The 26,627-nt window shown below is 37.4% G+C and overlaps 1 protein-coding gene across 2 annotated transcripts in view; it reads left to right on the top strand.

Moving 5' to 3' along the window:
• The window catches only part of RIMS4 (regulating synaptic membrane exocytosis 4), a gene marked incomplete at both ends in the record, with an annotated part of 93,737 nt that overhangs the window by 51,574 nt on the left and 15,536 nt on the right, over positions 1 to 26,627 (top strand). Inside the window, one exon of one of the 2 annotated variants that reach the window (XM_081325959.1) lies at positions 11,277 to 11,415. In XM_081325959.1, the coding sequence (XP_081182085.1) occupies positions 11,277 to 11,415 (139 nt within the window). Of the gene's footprint in view, positions 1 to 11,273; positions 11,416 to 26,627 lie in introns of both variants that reach the window. The other variant, XM_081325958.1, reaches the window with a different exon arrangement.

The following is a 26,627-nucleotide window of genomic DNA, read 5'->3' as shown; positions in this document are numbered from 1 at the left end:
GTGACTACAGATGGAACCATCAACTAAATTGTTACGTGAAATGGTTGCTAAGTGAAACCGCATCTGTGCTTATGATCTTATTTTAGCTTTCCTTTGCTTTATAGACCTGCAAAAGTCATAAATCTGAGGACTAAGTGCAAATTTACTTTTTTATCATGGACACTGTAATGGCAGTTCTAAATGAAGACTACCTGTATCCAATTATGCACACTCACATAGCACAAGAAGCTGTGGTGCTCAGAAGCTCTAGGTTAAAACTTTTCCCTTACAGATTCTAATTCCATCAGCTTCAGCCAATGTGGCCAATAGTTACTGTAGTCTTGTTTTATAATGTGATAATACCATTAAAAGCAGGGTCCTCTGTACGGCTCAAGTTTGAATAGAAACAGCTATCTATACCTTTTTAAACAAGACAGGAATCCAGTTCAAGGGGCTTATAACAAAGGGGGGGGCGGGGGGGAATCAGTGTTTACTCCTGGCACAGCATGGTATCTGAACTCAGAGACTTGTGACTCGTGCAAGAAATCAGGGTTTAAAAAATTATGGCCAGAACATATTGATCCACCTCCTGTGCAGAACAATGGTCTAACTTAATCAGGATTTTTTTTAAATCAGCCACAATACTTTGTTCATATTTCAGACTAAGTTGTGATTATGAGTTCAGAAAGGTGTGTTTCATGTAACATGCCAAACCAAATCATATAATGACTTTGTTTGTGTTGGGTATAGATCTAGCTTCTTTCTTGTTTGGATTACTTCTACAACTTATCTTAGTGGGCTACAATAAAAAAAAATCCTGTTTTGATATTGTTTTCCTGGATCACTGTGTATTTAATGCTGGCTTTAATTGAAACAGTCTAATACGGTTCCTATAGCAGATGTTCATCAAAACAAAAAGTCAGTATATATTCACTTGGTTTTGCAGTTTTCTAAGCTGGCTCTGGCTCAGACATTTTACGGCCACTTATGAGTCAAGTCAGTCACATTTGCATTTATGGAAATGTTCCACACAGAATCCACGTAGGCTTGCTAGAGGTCTGCCAGACTACATAGAACAAATTGCTATAGTTTATGGTCTGGCAGTGTCAACTGGATGCTACAAAAGGGATATTGTGAATGCAAAACCCTACCTTGGCCAGTAGACTATTAGTGAACTTTGCACAAGTCACAATGTCTCTTGTATGCTCCTGCAATTGCATAACCATAAAAATATAAGAATAATTAACACAATAATTGAAATCTGATTCTTGGCAAAGATACTTTTCTAAATTTGGGTGGGTCATTTTTCTTTTCTATTTTCTTTAACATTATAGTCTGGGTTGGTGATGTTTTACTAAGAGTAAACAGGCAGCATACATAACCAGACCCCATTGAGTGTAGCGGTTAAAGGCTTCAGGTTAAAAACCAGGAGACTGAGTTCCAAACCTGTCTTAGGCTGGACCAGTCCTCCTCAGGCCTAGGAAGAAAGCAATGGCAAGCCACATCTGAAAAATTTTGCTAAGAAAACTTATCCAAGCAGTCTCCAGGACTCAAGACTGACTTGAAGGCACACCAACACACACAAAAATCAGCTTGATTTTTTATTGCATTAGAAATTATATTCTGCACCAAAAGAATATTTACATATTTTATTAATTGATTAAGGTGCAATTTAAGGTGTGATTTACTATTGCTGTTTTATTACCTTATCCCTTTCTGTAACTCACTGAAATTTTGGTAAAGCGAACAGCAGAAAAGCTGCTCCTAGCTCAGCAGTCTCTTGTTTGAGCAGCATAAAAGACACAAGAGATAATCTTTAATGCAAATTAAAGTCAGATTTGTGCTCTTAAGCAATGTTTACTTTTATGTCTATTAGTTTATAATAGAACGTGTAACTTTTTGCAACCAAAGGTTATGCTTAGTCTTTGCGCACATCAGGTGGAACAATCTAAAATATGAGTGGGACCCAAGAAAAATCAATGTGCTAAGTGATGACAAAAATTATATAACATTTAATTTTGATCAAGATGTAATTAAACTTTAATTAAATTAAATATATTCTAAATGATTAAATATTTATAATTATTTACATTCATTTTCAAAAATCCATGTCACATTAAAACTAAAGATTTTGGAAGTGCTGTTAGGAATACTGTCAGAGTTTCTGATCGTGTAACTCTGTTCTGATTCCTAAGGAGAAATACCCTGAAGTGAAAGTGATATTGTGTGCTAATGGGTTTTTCTCCATGCCATGTAATAACTATGTATGATATTCCCAAATACCAAATTAAGGACAAGTAAAATTATGCATTCTTAACACCAATACACCCATTTCTCTGAACTGCAGGTATTGTCAGCACTGAACCAATTGTATGATAAATTATTCTTGCATTTCCTCTGAGCCAATGGAGTTTTGCTGCTTACCCCAATGTAGCTGAATTGGTACAGAACCATAACACAGTTACAGTGCCTGTCATGAGAAAGTTCACATTGTTCCAGATTTTCAGGCAGAAAATTTGTTGTGCTGTACATTAAATTAATTTTCTTTGTTGACAGCACCCACCCTTCCGTAGAAATGAAGAAAAAATCCAATGTGTGTTAGATTCCCAAAAGCTCCTCAGTTAATTATGAGAACCTGTAAACATGAATAATGACAAAAAGATGATAAGAATAAAACAAGCAAGCTGCATCACTGGCACAGCATCAAAATAATTTACAGGGCCTTCAATAATCCAGCCTCTCCGTACAGGCTGACCTTGTTTTAATCACAGTTTATTGCAGATTGTTTCCAGTGCACTCTATAAATCTGTCCCCATGAAATCTATTTCAGTAGCAATGGCAAAATGAAAACTCCCCTTTCCCCTCCCTTGAGACTGCATGCTGATACGTGACAAATGAGTTTCACAAGATTATATTTAGGCACAGGTATGACATGCTTCCTTTCCATACTGCAAGCACTTGTGATGAGGAGCCTGAAGCTATTCCTGTTTTCAGAAAAAGCAAGGTGGATTTAGTTTCAGGGTTGATTGCTTTCAGGCTTGACTAATAATAGGAGATTCTGTTTCTGGGGTCAGATCTTGCAAGAGTGATCCATGGTTAAGATTTGGCATAGTAAGACAGCAAATGCCTGGCTGGGGAGTGGTGGGGTAAGCAATAGGAAAAGACAGAGCTTTCGTTTGTCACTTTATCTGTCCTGTGTCATTCAGCTTATCTGTTGCCCTCAGATGCAACAGAAAGCATTACCTGCACTAGGGTAAAATTTGGGTAATTTGGGGATAAAATCTCTTGGGCCAGTAAGAAATTTGTGACCTCCCCTGAAACAGACAAGAAAAGGTGATCATTTGGTGCAGAAAACTTTCCACATGTCAGAAAATTAATTTGGGGTTCCAACTTGAGCTGGGGTTGCCAAATTATTCTTTGGACAACTATTATAACTGTTGTGGTCTCTGCTTGCAACCTTGATTATCCATTTGCTTGCACGCCCAGTTTATGGTGCTGCATTTCAAGCTTTCAAGCTTCTTTATTCTCAGGAGCTATTACATATCATTAGCTAAATTTTACTTATTGGCTTAAACCAGAGGATTACCTAAAGGTGACCATTTTCATATTCAAGTCCTTTTATTTTATTTGGATACTAAGTTCATTTCTTCCCAGGACACAGGATCAAAGAATGTGGTTTGAAGCTTTCTGTTGTTCTGGAAAGATAGCAACCCCCACCATCTGACTACAAATTGGCACAATTACATACTGCTTATTTCTTCTTCTCTGAATTTAATTAAATCCCTATCAAAAAGCCTTTTGTACCTAATGCTCATGTGAGCACATTTGCACATTCATGTCAGAATATTTCTCTCTTCCATTTCTACAGTGGATTCAGCTAGTCTGGAAATAGTTAGGAATTTAATTTTCTGCGATGATTTCCGTAAAATATAGAACTGCCTCCACCAAGAGCTTAGAATTGTCTTCTATGTTTGGAGCTGGTTGTGAGCTCTCCCAATTCGGCTTTCATGGAGAAATTGCCTTTCTTTGGCTGTGTTAATTGGCAATGTTGTTGTGACAAAATTTGTATTCACGCAGTGCAAAACTCCTTAAGAACTCATTCTATGGGTTGCTTTAATTTTTATTTCTGCACCAAGCAGGATATTGGAGTCAATAGTATAAATGGCCTATTCCGTTTTTGTTTCTCCTGGAAAAGTAATCTCTGGAATGTAAACTTAAGTGTTCAGAATCTAATGCAGGGGTGGAAAACGATGGCCATTTTATGACTTGTGGACTTCATTTTTTAAAAAAATTTTTTACTGCTTTTAAGGTAAAGGTAAAGGTAAAGGTAAAGGTTCCCCCGCACATGCGTGCTAGTCGTTTCCGACTCTAGGGGCCGGTGCTCATCTCCGTTTCAAAGCCGAAGAGCCAGCGCTTGTCCGAGGACGTCTCCGTGGTCATGTGGCCGGCATGACTAGACGCCAAAGGCGCACGGAACGCTGTTACCTTCCCACCATAGTGGTCCCTATTTTTCTACTTGCATTTTTACGTGCTTTCGAACTGCTAGGTGGGCAGAAGCTGGGACGAGTAACAGGCGCTCACTCTGTTACGCGGCACTCGGGATTCGACCCGCCAAACTGCCGACCTTCCGATAGACAAGCTCAGCGTCCTAACCCACTGAGCCACCGCGTCCCTTCAGATTGCTTTTATATAAACATATTTAAACAAAAAAATACATATAAAAAACAAGACATGACATAAACAATACAATCAACAACAAAAATACAAAAAGAATACTTAACTTCCATTATTCCTAATCTTTCTAATCATTTTCAGGTGACTTCCTCGAATCCCCCCTATCTGCGTTTCTTTGTTAATCCTCATTAGCAATTTCTATTTCATAATTTTAAATCATATTTAATGATTTGGCCACCGTTCCCCACCTCTGATCTAATGGGTTGTCTGTTTTTGAACACAAGGGATAAAAGTAAACACTCTGATGTGTTCAGGTCGAGCAATTGTATACTTGGAAATTATTTCATTAATTAACGGTCAGTTGCCAGACCACAGCTGAAGGTCTTAGGAGACTGAAATGTCATGCCAGTGGATTTTGAACATTTGAGATTAGACTTGTTCAGATGCCTAACACCATAAAAGATAAGCTTTAATATAATCATTTCCCCAATGAGTTTTTCCCCCCTATACCCAGGGAATTCTGAACATATAGGAGTATTGAGTCATTCTTTCTGATTTTGGCATTTGACTCTTTTCACGACATCTTTGTGTAGGTATAGCTTTTTGGTGTGCTTACAAGTTCATTTCCTGGAACCAGGTTCTAAGATAAGCAGGAAGAACTCATTAATAGTTTTTATTTCTTCTATTTTACAAAATGTAGAAAGAAACATTGTAATGACTCAAGTTCCAGACTACTTTATGTAGATGACTGGGAATCTTCATCTACATTATAGCCATGGTCTATGTTTTTTTTTTAAATGAAGCAAATAATCACAGATAATTTCATGATTTTGCTTTCACTTGCTTTTTAGATGTTGAAAACAATGGTCATTTTTAATGCTGTTTCTTAAAGTCTTGCCTAACCTCTTGCATGAGAACATTTTTTTAAATAAGGTTGCCATACCAAATGGTCTGTCCAAAGGTAATGAAACTGTATTAATACAGAAGATTAGTTCTGCCCCAAAGGAGGGGTCTAGACAGAGCGAGGGGCATTCATCTCAGTTGAGTTCTCCTTAGTCTGGCAATAACCCTTGCCATTAGAGGAAAACAGTTTACATTTACCGGTAGTTACTTTTTTCTTACTTCCTGCCTGCTCTGCAGCTCTGGTATTCTTTTGTAGTCTCCCTTCCAAGTATTAACGGGACCAATCTTGTTTAGCTTTTGGAAGTTAGTCAAGGTCACTTATTTATTGACCCTAACTGGGCTTCTTAAGAATAAAGACTCTGAAATGGCTGTCAATGACACCTTAGCTCTTCTTACACACTCAGTCACTTAAGCTGCATTGACTGCATTGTTTTTCATTAAACCTCAGGGGCATCTCGTTAGAACTGAAAGCAGCTTCAGAATACATAATTAAAGAATTCATTGCCATGGGATATAGAAATGGCCAAACTGGCTTAAATGGAATGAATATAGTTCTAATTATGGAGTTTAATACAAAGCATTACATCTGATAGCTAAATGACATCAATGGATTGCAGTTCCTGCATCAAAAGTGGAGAACTATCATCGGCCTTTGTGGGATAAAGTTTGCAGCACTAAACACAGACACACACACAAACAAACACAAACACATTAGTCTGCTTCACTGGAGGCTTTTTATTGTTGCTGTTCCTTTGACCTTAGGCACTGGCTTTGGCTTCTCTGTACTAAAGACTAAGCTTTTTTGTTCATTCTCCTTCCTTCCTGGTCAAATTTATAAAATATATCATTGTTTGCTCCTGGTATACCAGTCCAAAGGGGTTAAACATGCTAATACAAGAAAATGAAAATCTGCATAAAATATCCAGTGAAAACAAATCATTTTGTGAACTTAGAGTATGCAGCAGGATGTTAAGCATTCATGTCATTCGGCTGAGTTACTATTTTTATCACTTGTATTTTGAATGAAAGGAATTTTTTTATTCAGCAAAGAAAGAATGTGTAATGAAATATCTCCTGGCAAATAATCCATTGGATTTCTGTTGTCTGCATGTGAATTAGAGAGAAAGGGAAAATTAAAAATATATGCTATCAACAAAATCAAATTGAACCAAGCTCCCTGAGACAAGAATAAAATTAAAGAATTGGAAGAAAAAAGATGGCTGTTCAGGACTGGGGGAGGCTCATCCTTGAAGTTCAGTGGATGACCTTGAGCCTCTATCCTTGTCACAGGGAAAGCTGGAGAGAACATTGCTCACTGATTTTTGCTCCTTGGGAAAAAAGTGACAGATGCAAATGCTCAAAGTTTTGGATGTGTCCTCTGAAAATAAAAGCTGAGCTTGTTAAAGGAGAGACCTGTTAGGATTCAGCAAAAAAGCTTTACATTCTTAATTCACTAAGAAGCCTTAGTATATATTAAGGTGGCCATTTTTATGTTGTCACATCAGAAGAACAACATTAAACTCATCATCATAATGGTCATTTTGTGTGTGTATTAATTTACAAGGATTAATGCATCTTTTTTAAAGTTTAAAAAATTAAAAACATCTATCAGTAAGATGGGCACTTATGCCCAAGTGACTAATAAACTATCCAGTTTGCTGTGCAGGGCCAACTATTGATTAAAATATCTACTGGAGTCCCTTCCTATTCTTAAAAATTCCATCATACTTGCATTCATAGTCATCTATGAAAATAGATTTTTTAAAACAAAGGGAATGGTGATCTAGCTGGAGATGAGAAAGCTGGCTTGTTTGTCTATTTCTTAAAAATAGGCAGAAGACACAACCCACAGAAATAAACTGAGCTAGAAGACTGTTGAATGATTTTATGTGTCTCAAGATATTTGGTTATTGCTGATGGGCACTCAAGTTATTGCTGGTGCATTAATAAACTTTTGCTGAAAAAGAAATGTTGGCCATATTAATGCACACTGTGCTTTAAAGCAAAATAAAGATTCTTGGAAGGTAAGATTCTTTATACCAATTTTTTTTCTTTGTGTTTCAGTCTTGAATTGGCAGTGATTAATTTAACTGTTAGAAAAGTTACTTCTCAAGTGAAACTTTTTCAAAGTTCTATTAAATAAATGTTATCAAGTATGGATCTGATGAAAACTGATGATCAAAGCAAATGGAATTTATAATCAAAAAGGTCTAAAAGGGAAGGTGAGAAACGGTTTTTAGATAAAAAGAATAAATTACCTATTATGGCACAGCTGAACAAAATAAAACAAAACAAAACTTTGGTATACCATATATACATATACATATACCTCAGAAAACATATATATAGTAATTTATACACTTGCAAAGTAAATATAATCTTGGTTTTTAAATTTATTTTTATTAGAATTTTGAATATAATAAAAGTATAAAAATATACTTTAAGATAAGTTAAAAAGTACATAAGAAAAAGAGAAAATAAGGGGAAGAAAGAGAACAAAAAATAGAATTATAACTTCAGCACTTCTTTCTATTGAGTAGTTGTTATCTTATTCTTTCTCTTCCATTTTCTTCTTTCAACAAAAAGTCCATACAAGGTTTCCAATCTTTTTTAAAAAATTCTTTATCAGAGCATATCTCTAAGCTTCATCAATTGTATAATCCAATCTTCTATTGTGGCATTTCATGATTCTTCCAGATGCAGTATTAATTTCCTGTATTTATTTTCTAGTTCAATACTCATAAAACCCAGTAGAAATTTCTGATTTCATCATAATGTTAATCTGCAATATCTTTTGGATATGGATTTGCCCAAAAAATTCATTGGCTTTTTCACAAGTACCATGCACAATAAAAGGTCCCCTCTTCATTTTCACACTTCCAACACTGAATTGATATTCCTTTGTACATTTTTGACAGCTTTGACCAGTGTCATACATCTATGATACATCATTTTATTTAAAAAAAACCTCTTACATTGTAATACAGTGTAAATTTAACACTACTTTCTTACATTTTTCCCATGTATCCATATTTATAACTAACGTTTGCAGCCTCAAGTAAATGTGATCTGGATGGCATTACAACTAGATTGCTTGAAAACTGTACTCAAGCAGTGATTGTCAATAGTTGTTCATCACATTAAAGAGGTATCAAGTGGTATGCATAAGGGTCAGTTCTGGGTTCTCTTCAGCATTTTTATTCATGATCTAGATCAATAGGAAGAGGAAATGCTTATCAAATTTGCAGATGTTACAAAATTGGGTGGCATCACTAATACTATAAGACAGAAATACAATTAAATGACCTTGATGTGATATGGAAGGATGGGCTGAAAATAAGAATAAATTGTTAACAGAGTCATGTAGAAGATTTCACTTAGAAGCAAAATTCAAATTCCAGGTGTAGGATTAGATAATAGGAGTTGTGAAAAAAATATTGTAATAGTAGTCAATGGCAAATTGAATCTGAGCCAGCAATGTGAAAGAAAGGAGAAAGAAAGAAAGGAAAGAAAGAAAGAAAGAAAGAAAGAAAGGAAGGAAGGAAGGAAGGAAGGAAGGAAGGAAGGAAGGAAGGAAGGAAGGAAGGAAGGGCTAGATTGCATCATATACTAATTATTATTGGGGTGTAATCATTTCACTCTATTCTGCTTTGCTCAGGTCTCACCTCAAGCATTATGCTCAGTTCCCGACATGACATTTGAACGACTCTGAGAAGCCAGAATAGGTTTAGAAAAGGTGAAGAGGATTGAAGGATCTGGGCAGATTTAGAACTGAGAAAAAACAGCTGAGAGGGGATATTGTGTGCTTCAGTTACCTGAAAAGATTTCACATAGAAAGTAAATATCTGTTTTCCATCATTCCAAAGTGCAGGACATGGAATAACAGATACAAGTTACAGAAAAGCAGAAGTTCAACAATAGAACCAGTTACTCACAGTTGAGAAGCGTACTTTCCATTAGCTGTGTTCAAAGAAAGGCTAGAGGGCCATCTGCCTGGGATGTTTTAATTTGGATTCCTGAATTGAGACAAATATGAAATGCATTGAGAGTAGTTCTATTGTATTTAATTAATTTGATCAGGTCAAATCTAGTGGTTCTTCTCTTTGCCCTGTTCTCACCCATTTTTTGAACTTAGTACACTTTTAAAAATGTTGAGAGTGGTCTTAGCCCCCCAAAAGTATACTCTACTCCCTTGGCATAGAACTACTTAATGGGTTTAGAGTGAATGGGGTTTTCACATCACTTAATCTTTTTTAATCACTGTGTGACAGGAGCCTCTGATAAGAAGCAGCAAACAAGTTCCCAGAAGACTGGAATAAATAATCATTACTGATTCAAGTTTTAGATAAGTGGTAATTACTGCTTGTAAGAACTCCCATGGTGGATAAATTGATATACAGTAAGAAAGAAAGACATTGACAGGCTTTGACTTCAGCAGAAGCTGAAATTAACTGATATATTAGTGGGTCAAACATTCATTGTTTTACCAACCATCACTCGTTGGCACTATGTAAGACATTTTTTTCTTGAACTGGTCATGTTTTGGTAAAATGGTTAATTATCCCACAAAAGCCTAATCTGAGTACAATATGAAGTTAAGAAACAGGGGAAAAATATGAAAATATGAACCACATTACAAGACAGAAATAAAATCAATGAAATAGAGTGGCTGAAAAGGAGAGTAAAGGAATTGTTGCATAAATAATAACCTCTCCATATTATTGGCTACATATGGTTTTCATTACTCATAAAGAGAATATATTTTTTTTAAAATTTTCCAAGAAATAGAAGCAACAGGTACTCATAAAAATAAGTGGATAAATCCAGGAGGTAGGCGACAACTCATATAATCTCTGAGTATACTGAATGGGACTGAAGGAGATTGGACTCTAACATCTAACATTTTAACAGTACATGTGATACAGTTTTGAAAGTCACAGGTGTGATTTTCATTAGGGAGAATTTTGTCACTTCTGCTAATAGATAAACAATGGAGGTGACACAATTATCAAACACATCAGTTGCAGAGAGGAGACTACTTCTCCACTCAACTCTTTCCTCTCACTTTCTTAAATAATACTGGCTTTTAGGAAACAACTGTCTGATTCTCTGGAATGTGTTTTTATAAGTTATGTTTTAAAACCTGAAGAGTTTTATGGTAGTACAGGTAGTCCTTGACTTTCAACAGTTCATTTAGGGACCATTCAAAGTTACAATGGCACTGGAAAAAGTGACATGACTGTTTTTCACACTTATGACTGTTGCAACATGCCTAAGGTCACATGATCAAAATTCAGATGCTTGGCAACTGACTCATATTTATGACAGTTACAGTGTCCCAGGGCCTTGTGATCACCTTTTGGGGCCTTCTGACAAGCAAAGTCAATGGGAAAGTCAGATTCACTTAACAGCCATGTCACTAACTTAATAAGTGTAGTGATTCCCTTAACAACTGTGGAAAGAAAAGTCTTAAAATGGAGCAAAGCTCACTTAACGAATGTCTCACTTAGCAACAGAAATTTTGGGCTCAATTGTGATCATAAGTCGAGGACCACCAGTATATCTAACTATTGGCGTTTTAGGCATGCTGTTAGTATGTACTAGTGTTACATTACTGAACATTCTTCACCCAATGTCTAAATGCCTAATCTTTTCTCTCTCTCTCTCTCTCTCTTCTCTCTTCTCTCTTTCCCTTTCTCATTTCGTCTTTGCTTTAGAAGGAGACGGCCGGAAACTCAAAGGTGCTATCCAGCGGAGTACAGAAACTGGACTGGCTGTTGAAATGCCAAGTCGAACTATCCGGCAAGCCAGTCACGAATCCATTGAGGACAGTATGAACAGCTATGGATCAGAAGGAAAGTAAGTAATGAGCAAAGAGATGAACTAGTACATGTTGAAAAACAAGTAGTTCTACCCTCTCTGTGATTTACTCTAAATGCTTTTGATGATTTTCCACCAGTATATATGTAAAGGTGGAGTTTCCTTTACTTCATGTGCATCACTTTATATTTGTTTATATAAACTGCATGAATCATTTTAGCTCCAGTGTTGAAGACCCTTTTCAAGTTCTTTATGGTTTTTGTTTGTTTTCATCAACTGAAATAACTACCGTATTTAACTTTTTCTTTGTTCCAATCATTGTTCCTCACCCTAAAGCTGCCTTGAAAAAATTTTTTTTTAATATACCCAAGTTTTTTTCAGCCAGACTGTCCTTTGGGATGGTTTATAATGTTATCTTTAAACAATGTGATATCTAAAAGTCACATGTTTGGATAAACAAAGCTCTAAGAATAATCTAGTCATCTAGAGAAAGCAGTGAAATTTCATATATGAAAATCTTATTTTTAAGGATTTGGGTGGATCTTGTCCGCTTTCCCTAACAATTATATTTCTTTATTCATTACTGATATTCTCAATTTTAGCAGTTGTGTCTTTTTTATGGAAAAATCAGCAATATGCTGAACTCTTTCCTCCCACAAGATCCACATCACTATTGCTCAGAGCCATTATGCCTCATAAAAATCTGCTGGCAATCTGGTTGAATCTTTTAAGATCAAAGAACAATGATAATTCCATACTGGTGCCTGCCAAGTAATGCTTGCATTACATAAACCGTGTGCTTAATAATGTATTGTATCAATATCAAGCTGATCATCGGTCAGGGCCCTCTTTTTTCTCCTTTTTGAAGATAAGAACAACATTGTCTGTTCCTTGGTCCTCTGGAACTATCCCCCTTGTTTGTGAGTTTCAGAGTTCATAGAACAGGGCCCTGAGATGGCATCCTTCAAGGTCCTTCAAGGATGCAAATGATTTGGTCCTGAAGGCACATTTATGGCAGTCTACTGTCTCTTTGCGCATCTCCTGTTCTTTGCTTATATTTTCCTGTTGTTTCTGCCTTGAGGTCCTGGAACATAGTTCCTCTTGCAGGGCAAAACTGAGGTAAAGTATATACTGAGGTACTCTAACCTCTTCCCCATCGCCTGTAAATATCCTACTATATTATCCGAGCAGCATTTAAATTTTTAAAATTTGCTTTTTAACCCACCTACCCCTTTTGGGGGGGATCTTTTAACCTAAGTTCCTTCGGCATGTTTGTCTTTCTGACTATTTTTTCAGGTATGAGCCCGTTGCTAGTATTTCTGCTTAATGATTTCATCCATCTTCCATTTCCTACACTTTTCTTTTAACTCTTAGCTAAATTGAAAACTCCTGCACATCCATAGCATTTTTTAACCTGCCCCTCACATTGTTTTCTTCTTATTGGAAGGGTGATAATGAGGTTGACTCATTTCTGGATTTGCAGAGGACACAATTTTCCTCTTCTTCGTACTTCCTCCAATTGCCTTTTAAAACTGCTCTTTGTATGTTCCATTCCCCTTAGCAACAATCTCCTAGCACCAACTGCTGGAACTACTCTTCTTCCCAATGTTCCAATTTCTTGGACCACTTTGAACCAAAGTCCCCTATTCTGCAATTGTTCCCCTTCAATTTGCTTAAAAACAGCAAGCTAGTTTTTAAGCTAGTCAGCCTGTAATTCTTTTGATCTCTTCTCCATTCTTTTTTTAAAAAAATGGGTGTTAACACTGGCCACTTTCCAGTTTTCCAGTATACAGAGGAGCATGTTACCTGTTTTTTATTGAAAAGTTCAAAATTTCACATTCACATTATTTAAGAATGTATAGATGACTCTTATGAGGACCTGATGATTGTTGTCAGTTTATCAGTAAAATCTAGGTTTTAGATCCTGGTCCTTCATCTCATGTCAATATTTGCCTTATTTCTCTTTCTTCCTGAAAAGACCATTGCAAAAAAAAAATTCATTCAACCTCTTCTGCAAGTCCTTATTTAATTTTTGCCAACCCTTTCACTGTCTTATCATTCAGTATTTTGTCTGTCTCGCTAGATAATTTCCTTCTAACTGATATGTAGACAAGTGACTCAGATCATTTTTGAAGGATAATTTAAAAGTAAGAATCTTTACAGGGTTGTTTTTCTCATGATTGTATTACACTCATCACTGCCATCAAGTTGCTTTGCTCTACAACTATAATACAACTTACATTCCCCGTGAAAATGCCTCCAGCAAATAATTCTCCTGTGTAATTTTAATAATGCAGCTCTGCTCCTTGTCTGTATTACAAAACTGAGATGAACAGGAATGCATTTTTATGCCTTTGACGGTGCTAAAATCTGTTTGCCATATGACAGCAGATCTTCCTATTCAGGGTATTCAGACTTTTGCTTAGAAACAACAAGCACCTTCCATCATCTCAGCAGCTTTATTGCAGTGTGCTGCTTTTACTTTCCAGCTGTGATCAGAGGGGAGAAGGCAATAACAGTGCAATCCTAAAAATAGTATTACATCTGGACAAAACATAAAGTTGCTCCCTTAATGGCATGCACCTGTGGTCTTGGCAGTAAAGTCATGAGTATAAGAGAAGGAACGAAAGAATAAAAAAAAAGCTGCCTCATATTCTAGACCTTTTCTTGTATTGATCCACAAAGGATTCTTTTACATTATGCTGAAAATGTCATTTTGGGGGTATTTTTAAATAAACCAATGGGTCATAAGCATAACTGTGTGAATTCATGCTTATCTGGAAACATTCATTTTCATTCTTGATAGTTTGTTTCCCTGCGAGTTATTTTCTTTTCCTTAGTAAAATGTCAGTTGATAGACATGTCATGGAATTCGTGTCATGGGATTAATAAGTTTAAGTTTAAGTTTATTGGATTTATATACCGCCCTTTTCCCGTAGGACTCAGGGCGGTTTACAAAGTATTTAAAAACATCAATACAATACAGAAGTTAAAAACAGTTAAAATAATTAAATTTGATCCCTGAGGGGGGGGGGGAAATAGCTGTTAATACAACAGAAAAAAATGATGGCTCCATAAAACAGGATAAAAGCAGAATTATTACCTTAAACAATTACTTAATGAAAGCTCTCTTCCAAATTAAAAGGCTAAGGTTCCCAAATTTAGACTCAGTCTCAGGTTTCTGATAGTATCTCATTGTTGCAAAATTTATAGGCAGTTTAAGGAAGGTGTGAGATATGTATCCTTAAATTTATTCTAGTATTCCAACCTCTCTTTTATTTTCTAGACTTGGACACCATTTGCTGTACTAGAGAATATTCTATCTTTGTTATTGCCCTTTCTGTGTTCAAAGAAGGAAGGCACTAAATAACCATTTGCCATGGAATCTCCATTTTAAATTCTTTTTCAATTGATTGCCAAAACCAATTGAACTAAAGAATTAATAAAGAAGTGCTTGTGAAGATTTCAGTTATGGCTGACTAAACCTGTACCATGGAAAATAGTATTGTGCAATTATTTATTTAAGGCAATATGTGATTGATTGATTGATTATGTGCCATTATATTATTTTTGATTCCTAGCAACCACATAGATTTTCTCCTTGATGTGTTCTTTCAGGTCTTCCAAGAGCGCACTAATTGCCACTGTAATTTAGTTAAGGCAACATTGCTAAAGAACAAATGCATTATATGCGTAACTTATATAATGTAATTATGGAGTCCTTGATGCTCTCTGAGCTTGCAAATAGTGATGTAATTTCATTCTACATGACCTATTATTTAAATTAGTGCATTCAGAATATATGCGGTAATAATGACAATGCATCTTCTACTATCTATTTGCCTTCATGGTCTTGTGACATTATGATTTAATGTAAGAACTCATGCTTTCCATGTTGAAAGTTAAACATACAGTCCTGGCATTTTCACTAGAGATTGAGTCTTCCCTATTAGAAACATTGCTTAAAATACTAGGGTAGATCTTACATAGTAGAATGCAGTATTCAACCCTAACTGTAATATTCTTTCACTTAGAATGAATTTAAATTCATAGAAAAGTAATTGCTTAAGGAAGCTAACAAACAGTCACCTGTCTTCTGCATTGCTTTTACCTTGAGATAGTTCATATGGAAATAAGTGCCCTTCATACACAAAGCCATGAAGCTATTAGGATATATATTTGTTCCCTTATAATTAATAGTATTCAGATAGGAAACCATCTTTGAAAATGTTTAGCCTTCCTTGTTTAACCATGACTCTTCTCTACCTTGTCAGCTATAAATGTGTTTTAGGATTAAATGTGAACTGATGTTAATCTAATTAAAAGTAATATTTATTAGGGGACCTGATGTTTTTTGAGGCTACCTTCTGATTTCCAAACCATATTTGACAAAGTCAGGAATAAACCAGATCAGTTTACTGCACAGCACTCTGCATGGGGATATCTTTATAAAGTGTTCATTAATTTCATCCAATGTAAAATGCAGAGCTAAAATGCTCACTGTTGTTTGCTTTGTACAGTACATTATCTTGATCCAACTTATATTTGTTTCAAAGGTCTAAGTACAACTTATTTGCAGGACTAGTCACTCCCACATGAATCTTTTTCTATACTGCATGATTTCATGCCGAACACATGAATTACATTTTAGTCATGTAAGACGATCCACAGGACATATTTCACTTTGTAAGATGGCATTATGTATATATTGTGGCACCTACTGAGGTATGAAAACAAATCTCCACCCAGTTAGAATCCTTTCTTTATAGAGGACCATACTTGGAGTACTGTGTACAACTTTAAGTGACATATTTCCAGAAAAATGCTGACAAACCAATCAAAGGACGGCAACAAAGATGATACAGGGTTTTGAGGATATCTGAAGAGAAGATTTAATGAGACATGGTAATCATGTTTGAATCCATAAAGGAAAGCTATAGGGAAGCTGCCTGAGAACTATTTTCCATGCCTACAGAAACTAGAATCAGAAACAAATTGTAGCCACCTAGATTTTTTTAAAATATAAGGAAAATTTTCCTAACAGCAGAACAAAGTATCTATGGAGGTTTTGGATTCTACTGTATAGTTCTGGAAGGTTTTGAGAAGAGGCTCTCTTGGACGGTTATCCTATACATCACAGGGGATTGGACTACTATAGATGACCTCTGTGATTTCTTCCAATATGACAGTTCTATTATTCTAGCTGGGCTGTATGTGATATATCAATACATGTCTAAAATTCCTTCATAGGCTTACAGACATCATTTTAGCTGGGAAGCACATACTGTAGCTACGGTAATTCCCATATCTTTGCAACCCTTTGCATATTCAGTCTATACGGTATGAAGACGGTCTTCAGAATCCTTTTATAACTTTCTTTCATGTATTGCTGCTTTTAGAACTCGGGTTGCAGTGAAGAAGGACAAGATTTATATCAGAGTATCACCGCTGTTTTTTAGATTTGGAACTAACTCTGATAGAAATTCAGTAGGCTTTTGTTGTTGTTTTGTTTTTTCAGCAATTGTGCTTGTTTTATTGACCCTGTGGGATGCTTGCATCCTCCTACCATGATTAGATAGTGTACCGAAACTATTTATTTAGCCACCGTAGGAATAGACTGCTGAACTAGACCTTTGCACTCATTCAGCACAATTTTTATGATGCTTTCATGATTGTGTATGAAAGTAGTTGTCTGAGAGGGAAGTTTTATTGTTTTAATTATTATAATTCTTTTGAGGGGGAGGTTGATGTGGCCAGAAAGTGGAGTATAAGTGTTTAGATGAAGTACAAGAGTCCTGATGTGTAAGAGAGCTCATGGATCATTGCAAACACACTATCCTATAACATTTACCCAGCCTACAATGAGCTGACCAGTCTACAGGATACCAATCAGCCAACAGCCCAAAAGGCTCATACAGCCCACTTTGAGTGGTATTTAAAAGCTTTCTTGTTTTTTAATTTACTATTGGCTTGTTTTGCTTACTGAAGCTAAGATAGCCTTCTTTAGAATAACTCAATAGTCTGCCACTGCAAGAAGACATAGTCTTGTTTGATATGAGGAAGTAAAAAGAAACACGTTATTCAAGGACACTTTGTCACTGTGTTCTGCCTTCCCTTTCAAGTTTTATTTGAACTCTTAAAACAAAATGTTCTCTTGCTGCTTCCCTAGAGATTGTGTGAGCCTGTTTCTCATTTACTCCACTCAAAAAGGCAACTTGAGTGGCTGAAGAGCCTGCAGCTGTTTGTTACACATCTATTTGTGACACCATTTCTGTTCATAGCACATACAGGTGTGCTACACTAGAAAGTTAATCTTGGTGAAGCCCCCATCCATTTGGACTAGGTAAAAGCAACATGAATTATCCAGACTGCAGGAAGGTGTTTTTTTATAAATAGAGAATATGGGAAACTATTAAGGTAGATTATCTCAACATGATTTGAACCCATTCTTCCCAGGTTTGTCATGTCAATTAAATTGTCATTTGAAATAAACTGCCAGTAGATTTCCTGCTCTCTCTTGGTTGTTTACGTCTAAAGTTCCCTCAAGCTTTCTCACAATGGGCTACCTAAATGCAAAGTAATAGTAGATCCAACCTTGGATTGCAGAATATAGGGGGCGGGGGGGGGGGGGAGAGGGGAGAAATTCTTGTAGACTTTTTTGCTCTCCTTTGGTTATTTATGTCTAACCAGCCTTCTTACATAGCTAACACTTTTGTTCCCAAGAAAACACATAATCACATGTATGTAGTGGAACTTGACTCCAGGGAAGCCTTCTTTATATAACTAGAAATGTTTCCTATCTATAGATCTACAATGGTCATAGTCTCCTCAGAATCTAGCCAGTTCAGTTTTTTAAATGGAATTTCCAACAACTTTAAAGGACAATGGGCTGGGATAAGAGGGAGAATTCTCTTGAAAATTGCCTGGGAAAAAGGTAGAATAGAAATACATTTAATTATCTAAATTATATGACATCAGAAACAACAAGAGCTAATCCCTCTTAAGGAGTAAAGCAGGAAATATAAGGCCAGTTCTAACAGATTATTTGCTCCATTTATTACGTTAGGTAATCAGGCAACTCAGTGTCCACAGATTTTGTAAAAGACCAATTTTAGGAAAAAAAATCTGGTGATGCAGCATTTAACAATTAAGACATTGATTTTCACCTACATTCTTTTCTGATCTTTGGTGTTTTATAAACCATGGCCCTTAATAGTCTCCAGGAATAAAAGGAAGCTACTGCAATTCTCTTTCTTTTGACTGCATGTAACACAGTATTTTTGATTCACCTCTCAATTCTCAGGTTGATGTCCGGTGAACAGAAGTATGAAATTCACAGCAATGATAAACAGTATTTTTGATATTGGACATCCGCTAGTATGCTCTCCATTATATTCCCTCTCCCTGGAGATGGCATTTTGAATTCACTTACATGTTGAAAACTTGCTTTTTTCACTTCCATTTTGCCAAATTATTGGGGCTTCTGATAGTTAAATGCCCATCTGCCACAGCTGGGCTACTAATTTTTTAAATCCTTGTGGTTTTGATGCCATCTAGAAGTCATCCATGGTTTTGTAGTTCATAACTGGGGCACACTCATCTTCCTGGCCAACCAAAACCACAGAATGATGATTTGAACTTCTCTTACTTAGATCTCTCCTTCCACTTCATTTTACATCCAGCAGCAAGCCTGTATATGTTCCCTAATTCTTCCTGCACTTTTCCAGTGACATGGTTTTTTTTTTAGATTAATGACGACTGGTCTAGAAATTTCTTATTATTCTCTTTCAATTTGGTGGATTTAAAAAGGGCTTACTGAGTGGACTACTCACAAGAATGATGCAGGATTTTGTCACCTACTTTAGTTATCGGGTGGCATGAAATATGGGTATGTTCTCTCTTTCCATGTAATATTTTCCCAAGGTCATGGCTGGAATCTTACTGGATCTCTAATGCAAATCCTTTCAGCTAAAGTTGCTATGATTGAACTTTAAATTTTTCACACAGAAAACTGGGTAATCTTACAAAGTTTAAGGCCTTTGCTTGTTACAAAAATGCTATAATATAAGCCCAAGTAAGTAACCAAAAGACAGGGCTTTTGAATGTCATTGAGAAGGATCTTCAACCTGCTTTTGCTACATGAACTTTTTTTTTTTGAGATATGGATCAATAGCTGTTTGTGGCATTGGGGGATTTAAGAAGCTGAATACTAAGTTCTTGGTCTGACACCGCATAGCGGTGCTTGGCATGCAAGATCTTAAAGACGCATTAAAAATAGATTTGAAAAGAGGTCACAAACTCACACAGTCAAGAAAAGAAATTAATGATATGTTGGACTAAACTTAGCTGTGCAAAAGATGCTTTCCACCTGCTAATGTGTCACATTTGGCACATTGAAGGGAAACTGCTTCCACTTGGGATTTCTTCAAAGCCATTCCCTGCTGCAGGCAATTTCTTTCATTAGGCTCTTTGAAAACTATGACTTTCCAAAATAAGAGTTTAAAAGCAGGTCAGAAATACAGACAATTTATAAGGGAATGTATGGAAAAAATATCATTAAATCTAGCAAAGACAACAAGGTGATCTGTTTGAATATCTGATTGGTTTATGGCACAGAATAAATGTGATGCTGTGAGACACTGAGCTAGGAGAATATTTACATATTAGAAATATGTCAGGTTCAAGTAGGAGCAGAAGAGCAGGTTAACCAAGCTGGGATTAGTCATTATTTATTTATTTAGCGTATGGCTGGTCACACACAGAATTAAAAGCACTTCATATTTACAAGTTAGAACAGTTAAAACAATTTTTAAAAAAGAAGCAATTATAAAACCTAAGAGGAAAACAGAAATAACATTTCAGAGTTTAATGTCAAGTTTGGAGATCCAGTCAGTAGCTGCCGTTGTTACGCAGAGGAAGTCCTTAAAATCTCCTGGGTATCTTCTATTAGTGCATTCCCTCACTATATGTTGGATAGTCTGTCAGGGAGACGTTGATACAAGACTTGTTGATGTTCAACTCAACCATACGATGAGATTAATTACTGGGTGCATAATTACTGGCTACCAGTTCTTAGCCACATACTTCCCCCGCACTTATGATGACAAGAAGCTCTCATTTGGGAGTATAGTAAGATCCTGCTAAACTCCTCTCTACCCATTCATGCCTATACCTCTGATCTCTTAAGATGTCGATTAAAGTCAAGAAATCCACCACTCCTCACAGCGCTTAAGCTGCTGGCCGAACATCAGAGCACTATACAAAAGTGGATGGAAGCATGGAGTAGCTATACCTCCCAAGATATTTCTGAGCATATTAATCCTAATAGTATGTTGTTGTTAGTTGCGAAGTCGTGTCCGACCCATCGCGACCCTATGGACAATGTTCCTCCAGGCCTTCCTGTCCTCTACCATCTTCTGGAGTCCATTTAAGCTCACGCCTACTGCTTCAGTGACTCCATCCAGCCACCTCATTCTCTGTCGTCCCCTTCTTCTATTGCCCTCAATCTTTCCCAGCATTAGGCTCTTCTCCAGTGAGTCCTTCCTCCTCATTAGGTGGCCAAAGTATCTGAGTTTTAGCTTCAGGATCTGGCCTTCTAAAGAGCAGTCAGGGTTGATCTCCTCTAGGACTGACCGGTTTGATCGCCTTGCAGTCCAAGGGACTCGCAGGAGTCTTCTCCAGCACCAGAGTTCAAAGGCCTCAATTCTTTTGCGCTCAGCCTTTCTTATGGTCCAACTTTCACTGCCATACATTGCAACTGGGAAGACCATAGCCTTGACTATACGCACTTTTGTTGACAGGGTGATGTCTCTGCTTTTTAGTGTGCTGTCTAGATTTGCCATGGCTTTCCTCCCGAGGAGCAAGCGTCTTTTAATTTCTTGACTACAGTCCCCATCTGCAGTGATCTTGGAGCCCAGGAAAATAAAATCTGTCACTACCTCCATTTCTTCCCCATCTATTTGCCAGGAATTGAGAGGGCCGGATGCCATGATCTTGGTTTTCTTAATGTTTAGTTTCAACCCAACTTTTGCACTCTCCTTCTTCACTCGCAACAAGAGACTCTTCAGTTCCTCTTCACTTTCTGCCATTAGAGTGGTATCATCTGCATATCTTAGGTTGTTGATATTTCTTCCAGCAATCTTAATTCCTAATAGTATACCTCCAGGATTTAATCTACCCCGACACATATGGGTGACATACAATAGAATTAGAACGACTCATGGGGTGTGTGCCGATTCTCTGTATAAATGGATTAGTCATTGGGTAAGCATTAATGAATTGAGTGACCTAGTATTGTTATGAACAACTGCAACATCTGTAACACTGTTCTGTCTATTGGTGATGCTGCTGTTGCTTCTATTTGTACATGGTTACATTTGTTCCACATGCTTTGTTGACATTTAATATGTTTGTGCCACTTTCTGTAAAAAAAGCCTCTCAAAATGTTTTACAAAACAAAGAATAAGAGCAATACCCTAATATATATATAAACCATAAACAGTAGAAATGGGGGAAACACTGGAAAAAAAATCTAACCTTCATATAGACATACAGTAGCTGATCAGAGGGGTTTTCAGCAGAGGTTTAAAAGATGATGTAACAATAGGCACCTCATGAATTTCAGGGACAAGGTTATTTTGGAGCATAGCTGCCACTCAAGATTGGCCTTCTGTGACAGTGAAATCTGTAGGAGCCCCATCCCCATATTATTTAGATGTTCTTTCTGACAACAAGCAATTCCCAATTTGCACACTGAAGAACTGCATGATCTTGTCATGATTTATTCTTAGTTTATTGGCTCTCAGCCATCTCATTGCTGTCTTCAGATTCTAGTTTGGAACATTTTGACTCTCCTGATTCATGTTATATGGAGAAATATAGCATCATCAACATATTGATAACACCTGCCAGAGATCTTTTGATATACACGTTAAATATCATTGAAGACTAATAAGTGATCTGTTGGCACCCCTGTGAATCACTTAATATTAACCTTCATGTTTATCCCTGAAACTAAGAGCAGAACTAGTGGGCACTTTCGTAACACCAGTTGTCTTGACTGGAATCTTTCAAAAGCAATTTCAATCAATAGAGAATTCCCTTCTCTTCCAACATAAGGAAAAAATAATCATTGATGATAGCCCTGGGAAACAAAAATCCCCTAACCTCCCAATCCATGCCAAAGGGAAATAAAACATACTTCTTGTGTCATGCTCCTATGTCAATACTTCAAATGGGGTGCATTTGTCTGCCAAAAAAAAAATCAGATCATTTTGAAACTCTAGAACTGGGAGGTAGGAGGAGGCAAGAATTCTTCCAAATGAGAAAATGGTCTGCTCACCATCTTCAAAGAGCCTAGCTTTTAAAACATATGAGCTGTACTGCAATTTCAAATAAGAAATGGCTAATCCAGAAATAAGTCAGCTAAGCAATCCATCACAACCAATGTCATGTGATCAAAAAGGATCAGAGATTATTGCAAGTAATCTGTACAACTGCCCCTTGTTCTTTTTCTTTAATGTCTCCTGGCTAGCATGATATAGTAGAATTACCCACAGTCAGCCTCAAAATACCACTTTTGAAGGTGGTCTGATCCAAAGTTTCAGCTGGTAATTTTAGAAGTAAGAGACAGCTTGAAGCTATTTAATTCAAATGAAACTGATGTGTAGGAAGAGAGCCAAAGTTAACCCTCCCTAACCTTTTATCGGTTGTATGTAATTATTATGCAAATTTGTACTTTAGTCTGGCAAGATTCCTGTCTATTGTACTACTTGGAAGTAACTTCTCATATCATTCTTGATTCCCTGCACTTCACAAATAGAATAGAATAGAATAGAATAGAATAGAATAGAATAGAATAGAATAGAATAGAATAGAATAGAATAGAATAGAATAGAATAGAATAGAATAGAATAGAACCTTGGAGGAATTCTAGTCCAGCCCTCTGTTCAAGCAGGAGAAGTTATACCATCTTAGACAAGTGGCTGTCCAGTCTCTTCTTAAAAACCTCCAGTGATGTCTGAAGGCAAGCTGTTCCACTGGTTAATTGTCCTCACTGTTAGGAAGTTTCTCCTTAATTCCTGGTTGCTTCTCTCTTTGATCAGTTTCCAACCATTGTTTCTTGTCCTGCCCTCTGGTGCTTTGGAGAATAATTTGACCCCCTCTTCTTTGTAGCAGCCCCTCAAATATTGGAATATTGCTATCGTGTCACCCCTATTTCTTTTTTTCTTTAGACTAGCCAAACCCAAGTCCTGCAGGTGTTCTTCCTATGTTTTAGTCTCCAGGCCCCTGATCATCTTAGTTGCTCTTCTCTGCACTTTTTCAAAGTCTCAGCATCTTTTTTGTACTATGGTGACCAAAACTGGTTGCAGTATTCCAGTTGTGGTCTCGCTAGGGTTTTATTAAGCGGTACTAATACTTCGTGTGATATTGATTCTATGCCTCTGTTTATACAACCCAAGATTATATTAGATTTTTTGGCTGCTGCTGCACACTGCTGGCTCATAGTCAAGTGATCGTCCACTATGACTCCAAGGTCCCTCTCACAGTTGCTGTTTTTGAGCCAGGTCTCACCAAATCTGTACTTAAACCTTTGATTTTTCCTGCCTAAACGTAAAACTTTGCTTTTCTCCACATTAAAATTCATTTTGTTGGATATGGCCCATTGTTCAAGATTGTCAATATCCTTTTGGATCCTGAGCTTGTCTTCTGGGGTCTTGGTTATTCCTGCCAGTTTAGTGTCATCTGCAAATAGGATGAGTTCCCCTTCTATTCCCTCATCTAAGTCATTAATGAAGATATTGAAGAGTACTGGGCCTAAGACGGAGCCTTGTGGTACCCCACTGCTTACTTCTCTCCATGTGGATGTAGTACCATTGAGGACTACTCGTGGAGAATGGTTTGTTAGCCAACTACAAACCATCTGGTGGTGAGGTGATTTTGTCTATTCCACCTGTTTGTACTTTACCAAGCAGTAGATTGTGGTCTACTTTGTCAAATGCCTTACTGAAGTCTAAGTATACTATGTCCACAGCATTTCGCTGGTCTACTAATTTAGTCACTTTATCAAATAATGAAATAAGAAAAGTCCCAGAGCTTGACTGAGGGTAATATGGGCTTAATTCTCCTTCACACCTTCCTTTTCTTGCTAATAGCTTTCTTTCCACCCCAATGGACCAGCAACCCATTCTATCCTCTGCTGACCTTGTTCAAACCTGATGTTACAGCACACGTTGGTTCATCAGCTGCTCCTCGGGGCAGGTTTTTCCATCAGTATAAAGTTTTGAGGAGGACTTTTCCTAAAGCCATCTGATCTAATTTTCTAAAAATCATTAGCATGCTCCTGTAATGAGTACATCATTAATTATACTGACTAGAAAGCAAAAGTGATAGAAGGAAAGAGATTGAGGGGATTTAAAAGAGGTGGCTTATTGAATTTAGCTTTGTTTTTGTTCCTTGCTTGTATATGTAAAGATTAGAGAGCCAAGCACAGAGGACAAAGACTTTGTTCAATAAAGAATGCAGAGGTTTCTTCAGGTCTGGTAGAATTAATAGAACTGTGAACTTAATTTTTGATGTTATAGAGAATGTGTAGAGCCCTTCCCCCTCCCACCCAATTCCCTTCTTCCTTGGTTTATCTTTTCTGGAATGTACAATAAAGAATTTGTCTTAATCCTTTGGGTTTTTGTTTTTTGGTCAAGTTGCACAGGAACCTGTTTATGATTTAGTTAAGTGTGTCAAGTCAATGTTGACCTCTAGTGACTGCATGGGCAAATCCCTGCCGTCTCAACCTGTCTCTAGTAGTAATCTGGACCTTCTGGAGTTTCTTTCAAGGACATTCCTGTAGGCTGCTTAATGTTACTCCTCCACTTTGTCTCTTTAACTTCCCTTTATTTCCAATTTCCTCAAGCTAAACATGTAAATACACATTAGATATATATATTTGGGCCAATAAGCATTTGCACCTTAGGTACAAAGTGTGGTAGTTTTTAGGCTTTTCCCTGCTGCTGATTTAAGATGCTGCCCATCCATCATCGAGATGGCAGAAAACTATGTCAGCCTAACATTGTCTCACAATTGCCAATCCTGACATTGTGCTCCTGTTCCAATTCATTGTTGAAAGATACTGGCTTGATTTTTCACAAGTAGCACAATACAAGGAAATGTGTATTCTTCCAGCTTTGCCTCTGCATGTCACCAACTTCTGGAAGATATATCTCCAGCAAGAATTGGGTGAGTCTGTCAGCTAAGCTACCTATTTCACTATTGTTATGTATTTACATGTTTAACCATACATTAAATAATTCAACGGGGCTGAGGTAAAAGCCGCGGCAGCTTTTGACAGCTGTCAAAAGCTGCCGGAGATCAACCACGCAGGCGCAAGCCGGTTGACAGCTCTCGGCTGTCAAAGTCGCCGGCTACCGTGCACGCGCCACCAGTTTGACAGCTCCGAGCTGTCAAACCGGCCCGACACCGATTGGCTAGAACAAACATAGCGGGAAACCGGCTCAGCCCCAATTGGTTAAACAGCTGACAGCTGTAAGTATAAATAGGAGCGCTGTTGACTTGTTCTTTGCCTGGTTCAGAATAAAGTTAAGTTCTGTTTAAACCTGCTGTCCTGCCTGCTCCTTCAAAGCACTGGCGACGAAGATGGGATGCTCTGCTTCGCATAGCTGAAGTCACCGTCTAAGGGGAGAAGAGATTTTTTCCCTTAGTCTCAAGCTAAGTCACTAGCTGAAGTCACTGACTGGAAGCACAGCTTCCACTATAACGCAAGCAGTACCCACAACCGGACAGCATGACGAACCACGGCCATATCCGCGAATTCAACACCCGCCACCCGGAGTGCTGGGAATCACATTTAGGCCAGGTGGAAGGGTACCTGGTGGTAAAGAAGATAACCGACGACTGGGCCAAAGCAGCAGCAGTTCTCTGGCTCAGCGGGCCTGCCGTATATGATGCCGCTGTGGGTCTATTCAGTCCGGAACCCATTGCGACCATATCATATGCAGAACTCACCGAGGGACTGAGCAAACATTTTATGCCAACAAAGTCAGAGCTGTTTTGGAGAGTGAACTTCGCCCGGCGCGTACAACTCCACGACGAACCTGCCAACGACTTCATAACTCGAGTCAGGCACGCTGCACGACGATGCCGGTTCCCTGACCTGGAGGACCGGATCCGTGACCAGATCGTTATCGGGCTGAAGGACGAGCGCCTACGAAGAAAACTAATTGCCAAACCCACTCTAA

Source organism: Vipera berus (genome assembly GCF_964194415.1).
Source record: "Vipera berus genome assembly, chromosome: 3".
In the NCBI taxonomy this organism is placed as follows: Eukaryota; Metazoa; Chordata; class Lepidosauria; order Squamata; family Viperidae; genus Vipera; species Vipera berus.
The sequence above is the reverse complement of the archived record's forward strand: the minus strand, read 5'-3'. Positions and strand labels throughout refer to the sequence as shown.